Here is a 15,897-nt window from a genome sequence, read left to right as displayed (position 1 = left end):
GGTGGAGAAATCGAAATTGGAAACAGAACTGTTAGAACCCAATACTAAGAATGTATCAAGAATGTACAATTTGTTGCTGAAGTGGAATACAATAGATGAGACAGTTAAATCAGCCATGATTAAATGGGCACAGGACATTGGTCATGACATTATGTTTGCTGACTGGGAACAGTTATGGACCACCGGTATTAAATTTACGGCATGTAATGCCCTAAGAGAAAATATTATGAAAATGATTTATAGGTGGTACATGACCCCAGTCAAGCTTGCGAAGATTTATCATCTGCCCAATAATAAATGCTGGAAATGTAATGAGACTGAAGGTACCTTCTTTCACCTTTGGTGGACCTGCCCAAAGATTAAAGCCTTTTGGGAAATGATCTATAATGAAATTAAGAAGGTACTTAAATGTACTTTTCATAAGAAACCAGAGGCATTTCTCTTGGGCATGGTCGGCCAATTGGTGTCAAGGAGGGACAAGATTTTTTTCATGTACGCCACTACAGCAGCAAGGATTCTTCTAGCAAAGTATTGGAAGACACAAGAATTACCCACACTGGAAGAATGGCAGACGAAAGTGATCGACTTTATGGGACTGGCAGAAATGACTGGCAGAATCCGTGACCAAGAGAAAGAGACGGTGGAGGAAGATTGGAAGAAGTATATCTTAAGAACTGTTATAAAATTGAGGAGTGCTAAAATGTCAAGGGGAAGGAAGATGCAGAATTACAGCTGAAATTGTTTGATGATTTAAGGTGAAACTGAGAAAGATAACAAGTTTAAATTTAATTGGCAAAAAGGGTTGCTGAAAAACTGTAAAATAAGGATGCAGAAAGGGTGAGGTATGGGGAAGTCCGAGAAAGGAGGTTTATGAAAATGAGGTTAAGAATTGACATTTGTGTATTTGTTTGTATTTGTTGATGTCTTTATGTTGTTGTTGTTGCTTTGTTTTAAAATTGGAAAATTAATAAAAATTATTATTAAAAAAAAATAAAGCAAGCATGGGGAACCTCAGCCCTGGGATCCAACAATGACTCTCCTGGTCTGACTCTTGAAACTTTCTGCAGGCCACACCCCTCATCAGCTTTGCTTTGCACCCCCACCTCCGAGTGCTTTTCAAGGAATGTGTCCTTGAATTCTGATCGTGCTTTTGCTTGCCTAGATAGAGGACAGAGAGATGTGTGAATGTCTAGGTTTCCACACAGTATACAAAGGTAAAGTTTATATTTGTTGCTCTGTCCTCATTTGTCTCTGACCTTACTCAGCTCTGCCATATGGCCTCCAGAAAGTTGCCATGACGGGAATGTGGCCCTCAGTCAGAAAAAGTTTCCTTATCCCGGCATTAGACCGAGGAGTGTTTGGACTGTGATTTCAGTGGGAAATAGATAAACACTACGAGGATGCGGGTGGTGTTGTGGGTTAAACCACAGAGCCTAGGACTTGCTGATCAGAAGGTTGGCGGTTCAAATCCCCACAACGGGGTGAGCTCCCGTTGCTCAGTCCCTGCTCCTGCCAACCTAGCAGTTCAAAAGCACACAGTGCAAGTAGATAAATAGGTACTGCTCTGGAAGGAAGGTAAACGGTGTTTCCGTGCGCTGCTCTGGTTCGCCAGAAGCAGCTTAGTCATGCTGGCCACATGACCCGGAAGCTGTACGCCGGCTTCCTCAGCCAATAAAGTGAGATGAGCACCACAACCCCAGAGTTGGTCACGACTGGACCTAATGGTCAGGGGTCCCTTTACTTTACTAGATAAACACTCCTTGTTTGTACTCTTCAGCCCGAGTTGAAGATCATCCCAAGAGCTCATGGCAGGCTGGCAATGACCTCCTGTTTCCTTTCCTGTAGATCTTGTACTTTAGTGGAAATTGTCTGGAACAGCGATGATGCATCTTCCATGCTCTACGAATGGAGCTGTGACTAGGATGTGAAAGGAGCCTGGGGAGAATTCCCCCACAGCCATTATGCAAGCTCGATCTGTCTTTGTCTCCACCAAGGTACTTTGTGTTAATGGGTTCATTTAAATGTGCCAGACTGAAATGCGGGGGAAAGAATTGCTACCAGAGGAAGGCTGATTCATGAAATGATGCTCTCGAAACTACTTCAGGTCCCCACAGGACATAAGAGAAGCCTGCTGCAACAAGCCAATGGCCCACCAAGTCCAGCATCCTGGTTCTCACAACAGCCAACCAGATATCTTTTGGGAAGCCTGCAAGCAGGACATGGATGCAACAACATTCAACCCACCTGAGATCCCCAGCATCCGTTGGTGGTGTCCCTGCTGGTGTCAGCCCACAGCCTGTTCATGTTGACCCTCAGCACAAGCTTGACCCAAGGAGGGATAAGGGAGAAACAGGCTGACCTCATGCAGCAGTGATTGGTAGATACTACTCCTACATTAAAGGGACGCGGGTGGCGCTGTGGGTAAAACCTCAGTGCCTAGGACTTGCCGATCGTAAGGTCAGCAGTTCGAATCCCCGTGTTGGGGTGAGCTCCTGTTGCTCTGTCCCTGCTCCTGCCAACCTAGCAGTTCAAAAGGAACAGCTCCAGCGGGAAGGTAAACGGCGTTTCCGTGCGCTGCTCTGGTTCGCCAATACCGGTTTAGTCATGCTGGCCACATGACCTGGAAGCTGTACGCCGGCTCCCTCGGCCAATAAAGCGAGATGAGCGTCGCAACCCCAGAGTCAGCCACGACTGGACCTAACGGTCAGGGGTACCTTTACCTTTACCTTTTACCCCCAAACTAAGCCACAGCTCTTGGGATTTATTTCCACTCAGGTACTAGGGTGAATTGAGAGATGGTGGCAGCAGTATGTGAGAAGTGTCACAGGTTAGTGTTGTCTTAAGACCACTGGCTTCATAGTGTGAATATCCAGGGTGAGGGTTCACTTTATTTAGGTGTGTGGTGGTAGGCCTCAATCCTGCTACAGGTGGTCGCGACAAAGTCCCAAGTAGATAAGTCATTATACTAAGTTCCAAGTCTTAGTCAGGGCTGGCCATAGAATTAGGCAGTACAAGATGGCTTCCTCAGGTGCAGATACTGGGGAACAGCAGACAGCAGGATGTTGGAGGACAGGGTGTCTGTGCACCATACAGCTTGCAGTCAGCAGCCAGTCTGGTCAAGCTGGGTATATGGAACAGTAGGAGGTGCTATTTTGGAATGGAATGAGGGACACAATCTTGTCCTTCACCTCAGTCAGCATAATATCTTGTGGTGTTTCTTAGTCTTGGGCTGCCTACACATTACAAATTTAAAGCACATAATTTCCTGCAAATCATCCCAAGAATTGCATCTTACCCCTCACTCAGCTACAATTCCCAGCCTCCTTAACAAAGGAGTTCCCAAACTAAAGTTCCCAGGATCCTTTGGAGGAAGTTATGTGCTTTAAATATACGGCGCATACACAGCCATCCTCACAGTTAACTGTTGGGCCTATAATCTTCCATCTCCGTCATCACGGAACAAGATGTCTGAAATGTTACATTTAACTTCTGGCACAGAAGGTGGAAACAGCATCCAAAAGCCGAGAGCTTTTAAAATGACACTTTTATTATAGATTAATGTTTTCAAGGAAAATAAAGTCAGCTATGCCAAATAGCCAAGAAATATTGTTCAGTTAAAGCCTCTATATTTTACAAATGCATTCGTTTCCTTTCTGAAAAGATATGTGAATACCTCAAGCCATTAAAAACAAAATAATTGAAGTTGGGGACAAAAACCATCCAAACTCAATGTCCATCTGGCAAAAATCATTTAGGTCCCTTCTCCTCCAGTACAAAGTATTACAGAAAATGCATGTTGAAACGATGCCCACCCCGCCTTCAAATCAAGAAAAGAAAAGATTGGAGTTGAAGCTAATCATTGATAGAACAAAATATGAATAATAGGGGTTTCAAAGACATTTCCTTTTTGGCTGCCTTCCACAAGTTTTGTGTAATGCTAAACCGTTGAAAATATGACCGATTGTGTATTGACTTGGAACAGAACCAAATGGTGAGCAGAGACCAAGGTACCATCTGCACCACTTCAAATAAATTTCTGCCCGCAGTTTGCTTGTTTGAAAAAGCCCTCATACCACTATTAGTTACAAAGTCAGCACATCACGTTGAAGGCAGGCCCAGAAACCTCCCTGAAGTGCTGGTTTGGGGATCTGAGTACAAAGGGTACATTCAGACCTGGAATGTTCCCGTCTGGAAAAAGTGAGATGATACACTCCTGTCTCCCCACTGCAACATCTCCATCAGCATGGCCTCCAACAGGTCCAGGCGAAAACCCAGGACACAAGTCTTCTGGGCCGTGCTCCCATGTGAGTCACATAACTCCTGCGAGAGCACAGAGAACACAAAATGTGGATTTTTGGGTGCTGTGCTCTCCTATATTTTGGGGCTGCCTTGTGAGAGCATGGTGCTAAAACGCGATGTCCCGATTTTATCAGGACAGTTGAGGGGCAGCATCAGTTCTCAGACTGTGGTGCACCATCTAGTGAACAGAGATTATATACATAGCTGTCAACTTTCCCCCCTTTTAAAGGGAAATTCCCTTATTCCGAATAGGATTCCTCGCAAGAAAAGGGAAAAGTTGACAGCTATGATTATATAATTATACCCCGTGGCACTTTAAAATGAAGACCTTGGGAATCCTTACAGCAATCCTGCGAGGTGGATTAGAAATATATATCGGAAGCAGTCTTCTACCAAGTTAGACCATTCGTCTGTCTTAAGATGGGGACTTTCCCAGAGATACTTGGGGTTGAATCTGGGACTTTTTCCATGTAGATGCTCTATTACACAGCTACAGCTACTACACATAAGAGAGTCTCAAATTAATGCATGCAGACCTCTAGCAGTCCGCTACCTCCTTTCAGATTCAGCTGGTCTGCTGAAATGTTGCAGAACAGTTGAGAACATCTGTGCTTGGCCCTACACCTTTCCGACCAAGGCCAAGTAATCAAACAGGGTCACAACAACTGGGCCTGTGGTTTTCTTAATATAGTACTGTACTGGTGCAGTCTACCAAATTCTCCCAAAAACAATTACTAGTTTAAGGGGATCTTCCCAAGGCACCTAGGCTAGAGCCCACAGTTAACATAATACAATGCTGGCTCTTGCAATGCTGCCACTGGAGGAAAAATGTTATTAAAATATGAGTTATGCCTGTGCTGTGAAAGTTCTTTAAGTGGTCTGCTGAGGCCGCCAGTCATTTTCAAGCGGTCTGTGAACAAACATTTGAGAATTGCTGCCTTAGCCGGGCAACCTCCTTAACCTGCTCTGGATTGTGCCTTCCGGATTCAAGAACCAGACTTTTTTAAACTTCAAGATTTGGCACCCATTTATAAATAAATGTGTGTAAGATCAAGCTGTTGCTGCTGCATATCCTTCCCGTTAGCTAATGCAACCCTTGCTTAAAACCAGTTTCACTACAGGCAGAACTCCAGACCCTCCAGGTGTCTCTATTTTCCAGGGACAGTCCCGGATTTACAGAAGCCATCCCAGTTTCTGATTTCACCCCACTTTTCCTTAGGACATCCCTATTTTCATTCGAGAAACATTGGAGGGTTTGGAGTTATCTGACCCCTGAGCCACCTGAAAGCAGCATCATATAGGGAAATTTTTCATTGTTTAATGTTTAGTTATGTTGGAAGCCACCCAGGATGGCTGGGGCAACCTACTCAGATGGGTGGAGTATAAAGATGATGATGATGATGATGATGATAATAATAATAATAATAATAATGGCCCTTTTTTCATTGAAGGTATGTTGGAGGGTATGGAACTCTGTGTTTAATGGAATCCACGTTCCCTGACTTGACAACCTCTCACCAATTTTAGCCAAACAATGCCCATTGTAGGCCTCTGTACAACTCAACCACAGATGCTACTACACTCACTGCTTCCAGTTAGTGCAGCAAAACATGCATATGTCAATCAGATGGCTAATATGGTAAACGGCGTCAGCTTTGGATTTTGAGGGGCTCTGTGCAAGCTGCCCTCAGTCCCCTCTCAGCACTGACTGGGACCCCAGTAGTGGTGGTTCCTCAGCCTTTAGCATGCTCACCACCCCATCACATGCTTCTGAGCTCACTTAGCTGCATGCTTGCTCGTGGACTTACCTGGCGGTGGTCCTCTCATGGGCCAGGAGCCATTCAGCATACGGCAGCTGTTAGATAAGCAGCAGGAGGTTGTTGGGAGTAGCTGCCAGCCTTCCTTTTGCACGTGCAAGCGAGCTTACATTATTTTATATACCACTGATATTAAGAAAAATAGCTCATGGCAGTGAATGGTATAAAATCAACAATAAAATTATGTCAGTGGAACAAGCTCATTGTTGCCAGGTAAGCATGCTTGACCCACATGACCCGGAAGCTGTACGCCAGCTCCCTTGGCCAATAAAGCGAGATGAGCTCTGCAACCCCAGAGTCGGCCATGACTGGACCTAATGGTCAGGGGTCCCTTTACCTTTAAGCACACTTGAAAACAGGGTGGGAAGGTGGTGGCAGCACAACCACCAGGAGGCAGCAGGTGAGGGGGCACAGAGGTGAGTCAGCCAGGCAAGGGGTCAGCCCAGAATGTTGGGTGCAGGCTCCAGGCCTGAAACTAAGGGTTGTCCAGTAGAATAAGGCAGGGAGCATGAGAGCAAAGCTGGGGAATTGGAGCGGTGGTGCCGGCAGAAAGAACCCAACGTAATAGGGGCTATTTCAACCCTGCTACTTTCTGCTGCTGGAAGCCCAGTTGAAAGGGGGTCATGTTACATTGGCTCCTTTCAACACAGCTGCCAAAACTGAAAGCCTTCTGGAAGCAAAGCTTTAATATACGTCAACACTTTTCGAAAGTGGTACTCTGGGCTCTAGGCAGGAACACATTGCAATAAAAGAGTCAGCTGTAACACTTTGACGACTGAATCGCCAGGCTAAAGGGAACAAAACCCATCTTTTCAGATTATTATTCTTTTAACAGCACAGTGGGAAATAACCTTCTGAAATCTTGACCATTTATGATAGCCAGACTTGTTGGGGAGCTCAAGTGTGCTGATTCCTACAGAGGCCTCTGTGTTGGTCACACCATAAACTTCTTGGGTACCTAATAAACTTGGGAGGGATACAGGGGTGGGGATCAGAGCTTTCAGATGTTTCTCTACATCACAGACAGGGAGCTTTTTTAATGTAAAGGACTTTATCCCCCTTTTTCTCTTTCTGACACCCCTTTCTCTCTCTCTCTCTCCCCCCCCCCCCATGCAGCTGATCTGAACTGTTTGCTTGGAGATAGCTTTTCCCTGTTTCTTCTCTCACCACTACATCAACTTCTGCTTTCCCCACTGAAGGTGGATGCAAAGCCAGGCTGGTAAGAGGGTCAGCTGGAGAGGGTATGTGTGGCCTGGTGATAACCCGAAGGGGCCTGAAGGGCCACATTTGACCTCCAGGCCTGAGATTCCCCATATCTGAGGCAGTTGCCTCAAGGCAGCTGATTTGGGGTGCCCCATGAAAGGACAGCACACTTTTATTCATTTCATTGGTTGTTGTTGTGCTTTTATTGCCAGGGACAGGGAGAGGCACTTGGGATATTTTCTGCCTCAGGCACCAAAGCAGCTTGACCACCATTGGGTACTTTGTGCCTTGACTTGCCGGCAGAAAAATGTCTTGGACCTGTTCTAGAAGGAAATTCAGATGCTTGTATATTCCAGCCCTTGTACAAATCAAGCTCCACCCAACCTGGAATCAGCTCCAGTACCGAGCTCATATTGTAGACAAATACAGCTTTTGATCAGCACAAATGGGGCTTGTCAACCCCAGTAATAAGTAGGAGCTAAGGTGCACCACCATGGGATGCGGGTGGCGCTGTGGGTTAAACCACAGAGCCTAGGACTTGCCGATCAGAAGGTCGGCGTTTCGAATCCCCGCAACGGGGTGAGCTCCCATTTCTTGGTCCCTGCTCCTGCCAACCTAGCAGTTCAAAAGCACGTCAAAGTGCAAGTAGATAAATAGGTACCGCTCCGGCGGGAAGGTAAATGGCAGTTCTGTGTGCTGCTCCGGTTTGCCAGAAGTGGCTTAGTTGTGCTGGCCACATGACCCGGAAGCTGTACGCCGGCTCCCTTGGCCAGTAAAGCGAGATGAGCGCCACAACCCCAGAGTCGGTCACGACTGGAACTAATGGTCAGGGGTCCCTTTACCTTTACCTTAAGGTGCACCACTATCTGTTGTGACCTGCCAAAGAGGTTTCTTTATAGCCCGTTCCAATTAAAGCAGAAATGGATCCACCAGTTAGGAAGCAGAACAATAAAAAAGCCAAACCTTTGTGAAAGAAATGAGTATTATTTCCTGTCTAACTCTGCAGGGCTTACATAGATACACAGCCAAGCGTATAGTGTGTCATTTTCATACAATCTCTTGGTAACTGATATTTTATTTTTTATTTTATTTTTTGCATTTTCACTTTTCTGTACTACTTTGGGGGGGCTTTAGGAACTGAAAAGCGGCATAAAAATAAACTTTTAACATAACGTAACAAATCCAGTTGAGCCTACCAACTCGTTGAAGAGTTTCTGCTAGCTGAGTTTACAAAGATATCCTACTAAAATGTAGGCATTATAAAGGTTCAGGAAAAGTGACACAAGGAAAGAGGCAGTTTTGTTCTTAAGAAAAATTGACCATGCATTAATATAGTGTCGTGAAATGTGTGAAATCCATCTCATACCCTCCATAGGTTGACAGCCAGATACATAGTGTTCTCCTAACCCAGAGAATGCCTTCTGTGTTATGTAGATAGATAGCAACAGACCACTTTGCCCACAATGAGCAAGTTCTCCAACCAGGTACTGTTTGGGGCTGCTGGGAGTTGTGGTCCAAAAACATCCTGGTGGTGGTAAGGCTGATGCAGATACACTTGCTAAGCTGCTCACTTGCAATAGGCCAGTAAGCACACTGGAGGAATTAGGTGACAATTCCTCTGCTTTCTTAGATTATGGATGGGGTTTAGACATCCGGCAGAAAGGATGGGTGTTCTTGCAACATGCAGATTAACGCTGTGTACACACTAACCAGGCCTGGCCCACCCATGAGATGAGGTGAAGTCCTACCGTCTCTGCCCCTGGTGGAGAAGCTCTGGCCTCGGTGCCGATTTCCAGCAAGGTATTGCGAGACCTGATCAAAATCTCATGAGATCTTGCTAGACTTCAGCAAGATCTTGCTGGAAATCAGCACTGATGTTGTCTCCACTTCTCATTCTTGCTCATCCTCAACATGCTCAACCATTCTCGCTCATTCTCAACATGCCTTCAAACTAGACTGATTCTAGAGCCTGCTGTGCACAAGAGTGGGTGTGGTTACTCAGTACAGATTTGAAAACCCTCCCCTCGATTAGGTTAGCCACACCTTTTCCTCCCTGTACATCCACCAAGGTGAATGAAGGAGGAAGTGACGATTCCCTTCTTGTTATACATCCTTCATCAAAGCCATTGAGTAGGTGTGGATGCAACCCCCACTGCTGGGACCACCTACATCTGCTTTCAAGTGGACACACTGTGGGGGCAATGCAGAATCAACTTGCAAGGAGCTTTTGTTTTCTGAATGAAACCAGTTTCTCAAGAAGCACTTTTGAGGGGCCAATAAATAAATAAAAATGCACTAGATCTAGCCTGTGTGTGTGGACTATGTAGGAAAAAACAAATACTGCATTCATACTCCTTTGATTCTAGAATAAAATGTTGTGTGTACACAGCCTAAGTTGCCAGGGGTAAAAGACCCAATAAAAGAATATATCACCCAGTAAAACTGGACTGGAGACTCATTTACCTATTGGCCAGTGATAAGTCATCAAATAATAGTGAGAGGTGAACATGCTGTGTTGTAGGGGAAGCAGTAAGCGATCTGGTACATTCTTCCATGTTCCCCATTCTCTAAGTGACCCTGTGAATTTATTATTTAAAAAAATATTCAATTTGGTAATTGCTCCAACTCCAGAAACCTGCTTTGCTTCTCTTAATTTCAGGAAGAGTAATGTGATGGTTTTGGGGGTTTAGGGAAGAGCAAAGCTTTCACCATCTTGTTGATTGCCTATAATCCGGCCTTCTCACCCCACCTCAGTTGAGATGTTCTATATTAACAAAACAAGCGAAATATTTTAGCTGCTGATTTTGGTGAGCATCTTGTTGATTGCTTGCTTCACGTGAGTCGTGGAGCTCCGTCTCCTGGTCTTGCCCTGGACCATCTTCCGGCGCCGCACTTCCCGGCAAAGCTCATAAAAGGCCTCCATGATGTTGCCTTCCCCTGTACAAGCAGAGCACTCGTAAAATGCACAGGCTAGATCGGTGGCCAGCTTTTCCCCTTCTTCGGTGCTGACCTGCCTCGAGTGGTCCAGGTCTGCTTTGTTTCCAACTAGGATCAAGGTAACATTCTTGGGTTTTTTAACTTCGTCTAGCAAGTTCTTAAGTGGCAGGACTTCTTCAAAGCTCCCTCTGTCGGTGATGTCATAGACCAGCACAAAGCCTTCGCCCCATCGCACATGGCCTTCCTTCTGAATGGCATCCTCCTGTTTTGAAAGAAAGAGGCAGGAAGAATGGGTGTGGTCAAAAGACACAATCAAGGGGTTTTTTTGGACCCGTATTTTGGACCGCAGAGGACTATGTTCTGATTTAGTGTTGCTGTGCTATGGCTTTTGTTTACGATCTATAAAAAGTGTCCATTCTCCAGGGCCAGGCACTAAATGTGCAAGCCCTAGCGCAGCAATACTAGCAGAAAGCATTATTACCCTGCATTCCTTCAATGGTTTTATGGTACTTTGATGCTACGTTCAAATAAACAAGGCAGCATGAAAAATAGGAGCAGTAGTAAAACAGGGACTTCTAACCTTGTGTGTGTGTGTGTGTGTGTGTGTGTCCTGATTTCGGGTCCATTTAGATCACCCTAAATGCCCTCTTATGCAATGGAGACCAATTTTGTGTTCTCATTTTGAAATTTTATGTTGTGAACTGCCCTGTGATTTTCAGATGAAGGGCAGTATACAAATTTAATAGTAGTAGTAGTAGTAGTAGTAGTAGTAGTAGTAATAATAATAATAATAATACAATTACAGGCAAGGAAAATAAGATGTCACCTCCCTACCCATTTGCCCACTGTCTTTTGGCATGTCCCCTTTTGCCTCTTGAATGCTTTTAACGTCTAACATTTGGTTTAGCAATGCTTCATAACCTTCCTCTGAAGTTACTTACAGTTCTCTGGCATTTGGTTTCTGTTGTAGGGATCTGTAGAGTTCTGACTCACCTGCCCAGCTGTGTCTAGTATTTCCATAGAAACAACTTCATCGTCAATTGTGGCCTGATGACGGTAAGTGGACTCTTAAAAGAAACATGAGAGAGAGAGAGAGAGAAAATTAAATTAAAACTCAAAAAGCAAACAGTTTTGGGTGCAGCCGCTTGCAACACATCTCTATATATCTGATTGGGCCTCTGGACCCCTCCCCCCTCTATTCTGACAGATATGGCCTATGATCCCAACCAGTATGAGACAGTGTGGTGTACTGGTTAGACTGTTGAAGCAGGAATGGTCACCATCTCTCAGCCTAACCTACCCTGTGAGGATAACATGAGGAGGGGAGAACCCCCAAACTGGGTTTCAGAAGACGGCAACCCTCCCCTCCCTCTGAGCCAGGTTCTCCTGACAAACCAGCCTGCTTTATACCAGGGGTCTCGCTGCTCCCAACATCTGTTCACCAACAAAGGCAATGCATAAAGTGGGGAGCTGATGAGGTGTTATGCTCCAGGCAACCGGTCTACCCCTTTAAGAGTCTCCACTCTTCAGAAAGAGGGAGGAGCTTGGGAGGGGTGGCCTGGCTCAAGAAGGATTAAAGGTCTCAGCCGAGTACCAGACCTTTCCACCATTTTGGGAATTCAGATCCTTCACACAATTAGAAGAGGAAAGCAGAGGACCAGCATGCTAGCTCTGTCTTTTGTCTCCCTGCCCTCATGGCTCCTCGTGAGCTGGAAGACTGAATGTCTGCCATGTTTAAGAGCAACAGACTTAGGGCTAGGGCGACCCATATTTTAAGTCCACACTCAGCCATAAGAAGTTCACCAGGTAACTCTGGTCCAGGTACAATCTCTCCATGTAACCTCCCTCACAGGGATGTTGTGAGGTTAATAGGAAGGAGCAAGAGGAATGTAACATCACCCAACGCCTTGGAGAAAGGGCAGAATATAGATGTAAAAATTCATAGCCTCAAAACATGATGCTTCAAAATCCATTTTACATGCTACTGGCATAACCTTGGATCTTTTCCCACCGTCATTAATCCTATGGCTGGTTTGTTATTTGGCTCTCTTTCCTGTCATGTTCTGTTCCCTGACTGGATCAAAAGCCAAGATTTTGAGATATGTAAAACTCACGCTTTAAATATTTAGATCCATGCTTGAGATATTAGTTTGGTTCAGCTTTCATTTAAAAACAACAACAATGGGGGCTACGGAATATTGGCAGAGCCAGGCACTTTCATTCCTTCCCACCCCATGTTGCCCAATTCAATTTACTTTTAAATTGCTGGAGACACAAAGTTCTTATAAAGGAGATGTAGCGAGAAGGGGAAAAAAAAGAGAAAGCAGATTGAAAAAAACCTCCCCTGGGCTGATTTGTGCCACAGAGTTAATGAGTACGCTAGAAAACATGGAATCAGAATGTAGAGTCTCTGGTGTTAGGTGAAACTCATATACCCACTATACAAACTCCTAACTCAGGAACAGGAAACCTCAGGCTTGGGGGGCCAAGTGCTTTTCTGACTGGCCCTCAGGACTCTTCCCAAACCACACCCCTTCTCCCCAGGCCATATCCCTCACCAGCCTTGCTTTGCACCCTCCCTGAGTGTTTTTATCACACTGCAATGTGTCTTTGAATTTTGTTGGTGCCTCTTGATTGCCTGGGTGGAGGACAGAGAAGGACGTGTGAGATGTGTGTGTAGAAACTAGCCTACTATTCAAAAGTAAAATTTATATACTGTTGTGGACTGGCTGGATGCAGAGGAATGGGGGGGGGGCACCAGCTGGGGAACCCCCAAGTGAAGAAGGCTCAGAGCCCGGGAAGTGGTGGTGGGATGGCGATGTGGGGTCAGAGGGAGAAAACTAGGGGGAAGTGTCAGACGCTGCGGAGGTAAAAGATCTTAGTGGGCTGGGGGAGTCCAGAATCAGAAGCAGAAATCCAGAATCAGAATCAGAAAGAAGGCCAAGAAGCAGAGGTGAATCAGGCTGGTGAAGAATCTCCCTCCCCTGGATCTCCTATGACCAGGAGAGGTATGAAGCAGGAGAAGCATAGGCAGGCATGTCAGCGTACCCTCAGATTGCTTGGGAATGACCCAGAAGAATAAGAGACTTGGGCAGCTGCGGGAAGGCAGGGACCTTCAGTCTCAGCAATTGCTTCCTAAGACCAAAACCTACCACAGGAGAGTTGCTGTGCTCATTAAGCCGGGGATTCTTGAGCAGACCTTGTTTCTTCTAATAAAGAGTTAACTTCACTTACCCCATGTGATTTATTGCTGGCTCACTCCTGATACATACATTACTCTGCCCACTGTTGCCTCTGGCCCTACCCACCACTTTCATGTGGCCCCCAAAATGTTGCCCAGGAGGAAAAGGTACACTATCCTGCCTAACACTTTGGTGGTGGGGTCTCCTATTGGGCCTTGCTAGAGGCGGGCAGAGCTGTGGGAGAGAATGAGTGAGAGGGAGAAGTGGTAGTTCTGCCCACATGGGTTGTGGCTCCACCCACCATTGGCTCCGCCCCTTCAGTGACTTTTCCTGAGAGTCACTGGCCCTCCCTAGGAAAGAAGCTTCCTATACACCCCTGTAGGAAACCATGTACTGTGGACACCACTCACTGGAAATTTCAGACAAAAATGAGCAGGAACATTCCCTGCCCCACAATAAAACTCTGTTTTATTTATAATTGCTTGGGGCACAAACCATGGCTCAACATATTGCAGTGCACTGCCTTGCATTATTTAGTCTCGCATGGCATTTGGGGATACAGGATGGATGGGAAAATCTATCTGGGAGCCCAGATTTTAGTTCTGCTGCACAAATGATGTGGAAGAAGAGCCCAAAGCCCAATCCATCCACGTCAGTGGAGAGGAGAGAAGGGAGCTGGCAACAGAAGGCGTATAAAATTTGTATGAAGTTGAGCGACTTGAATATTCCGCTCTCCCTTTTGGCAACTGGAAATAATGTCTTTGCGGGGCAGGTACCTGTCAAGGTAGCCTTGAGAATGAGAACACACTATGATGCTCTTTAGCTGTGAAAATCTGGATAAGAAAAGAAGCTCCCCAAACAAGGCATGCCACTAATTAAACAGGGGACAGACTACAGAACTCTGATACAGAATCCAGTGCCACCTTCTCCTTGGGAGAATAGCAGCGCCACCTTTCTTCACTATCCCTGCCAAAGAGTATCAGCAAGTTTTGATGAGCTCATTTTGCTCAAGGTTGCTGCTTCTAGACAGGCACTATTTTGCAGGTGGGATTCAACTGCCGACTGGCAAATGCAATTTGTGCAGTTGAAGAAATGGATTGGGTACTCTTGCACAACAAACTTTCATTTTTTTAAAAAATACCCCCTCCCAAAAACCTTGTGGACTTAGTGCAGTAAGGAAATTGAAAGGGGAAATGCACTGGATAAGGATTGCTTGGGATAATATATAACCTCTCCACGAACTACGGTAATCACAATGAAGGCAACATCTCCACACACAGAGCTTGGGAAATGGCATTAACTGTTAAACCGCTCTAGGCTTTGTAGTTCTGTGAGGGGAATAGGGGTCTCCTAACAACTTTCAGCACCCTTAATGAACTACAGCTCCCAGGATTCTTTGGGGGAGGGGGGCAGGAGACATGGCTGTTTAAATTGGTATGATGCTACTTTAAACACACAGTGCATGTAAGAGCCATTAATGTCTATTTTTGAAAGGTCATTGAGCTAAGCATTATGGTAAGTAACTCCATACTTACACACTGGCGTAAAAGATTTTAGAGAACAATCCTATGTTTAAAAGCCAACCCGCCTATTCCTTTCCCCTCCAGTGGTTTTTAGAAATAAAATGTCCAAGTCATCTGTGCTGGCAAGAGCCCCAAACATCTTTTCCCCGCAACACCACAAGTCATACCCATTCTGTGTATCTCATTGCCTGACATAACTGCTCAAAGGCCACAAGGGAGCATTTAGAAGGTAGTAGTGGTGGGGAGAAAGATGTTCCAAAAGCACTGTTAAGAATGAACAGCTTCATTGGCAAGAGAGCCATTTATTTGATTTTGCACGGGCTTGTTTTTAGAGGACCTGGCAGCCGTCCACAGATCATTTAAATTGTCCTTGGTCTGCCGAGTATGCGACTGCAATGCCATATGCTTGAGTCGAAACGGGTTGCCAGAAAAGGGATCACACAAATTCTGACTTTGAATGAATGCTCCACATTTGGAGCAGACCACAGTGGGAAGGCCGGATCATTGGGGTTTTTTAGAATAGCTTGGAGAATTTGAATCATCAAGAAAAGGCTTTTCAAGAAGCCAAGATCCTCCCCACCCCCAAAAAACCTTGGGAATGCTTAATGGACTGGTTTTGTATCGTGCTCCAAATCTAACTTTAATTGCCTTGTTGGGGGTTGAATCAGATCCAAGTCTTATTGCCTGGTGTATTGGCAGAGAAGAGTACTCTTAACAGTGCATGGCTTGGCTATTCTGCACAGCTATCAGAGCAGTTTTCATTACACTTTCAGCCTGAGGTACTGCTAGTGCCATGACCTTTGGACGTTTGTATACTCTGCTCTTTAGGGGGGGAAATTGAGCAAAACCCTGTGCCAAGCGAACTCGAAAACCATGTCAACAAATGCCGAATTCTTCACAATTTATATAAACACACCCACGTTCGCATAAACTAGG

At 45.5% G+C, this 15,897-nt stretch overlaps 1 protein-coding gene and 1 long non-coding RNA gene across 2 annotated transcripts in view; one reads left to right on the top strand and one right to left on the bottom strand.

Annotated features, from left to right (window-relative positions):
* Positions 1-3,007: 3,007 nt before the first annotated feature.
* On the top strand, positions 3,008-8,504 carry LOC307225362. The gene is made up of 2 exons (XR_013842932.1): positions 3,008-7,802; positions 8,174-8,504. It is a non-coding gene; the product is annotated as an uncharacterized lncRNA (long non-coding RNA).
* Positions 8,284-15,897, bottom strand: part of RERG (RAS like estrogen regulated growth inhibitor) — a 93,514-nt gene continuing 85,900 nt past the window's right edge. Inside the window, exons 4-5 of the mRNA XM_079993138.1 lie at positions 11,250-11,323; positions 8,284-10,518 (exon numbers count right to left, since the gene is read on the bottom strand). Of these exons, the coding sequence (XP_079849264.1) occupies positions 10,111-10,518; positions 11,250-11,323 (482 nt within the window). The 3' untranslated portion in view covers positions 8,284-10,110. The remainder of the gene's footprint in view (positions 10,519-11,249; positions 11,324-15,897) is intronic.

This window comes from Podarcis cretensis (genome assembly GCF_951804945.1).
Source record: "Podarcis cretensis genome assembly, chromosome: 10".
In the NCBI taxonomy this organism is placed as follows: domain Eukaryota; kingdom Metazoa; phylum Chordata; class Lepidosauria; order Squamata; family Lacertidae; genus Podarcis; species Podarcis cretensis.
Note: the sequence above shows the minus strand (reverse complement) of the source record. Positions and strands in the feature narration are given on the sequence as shown.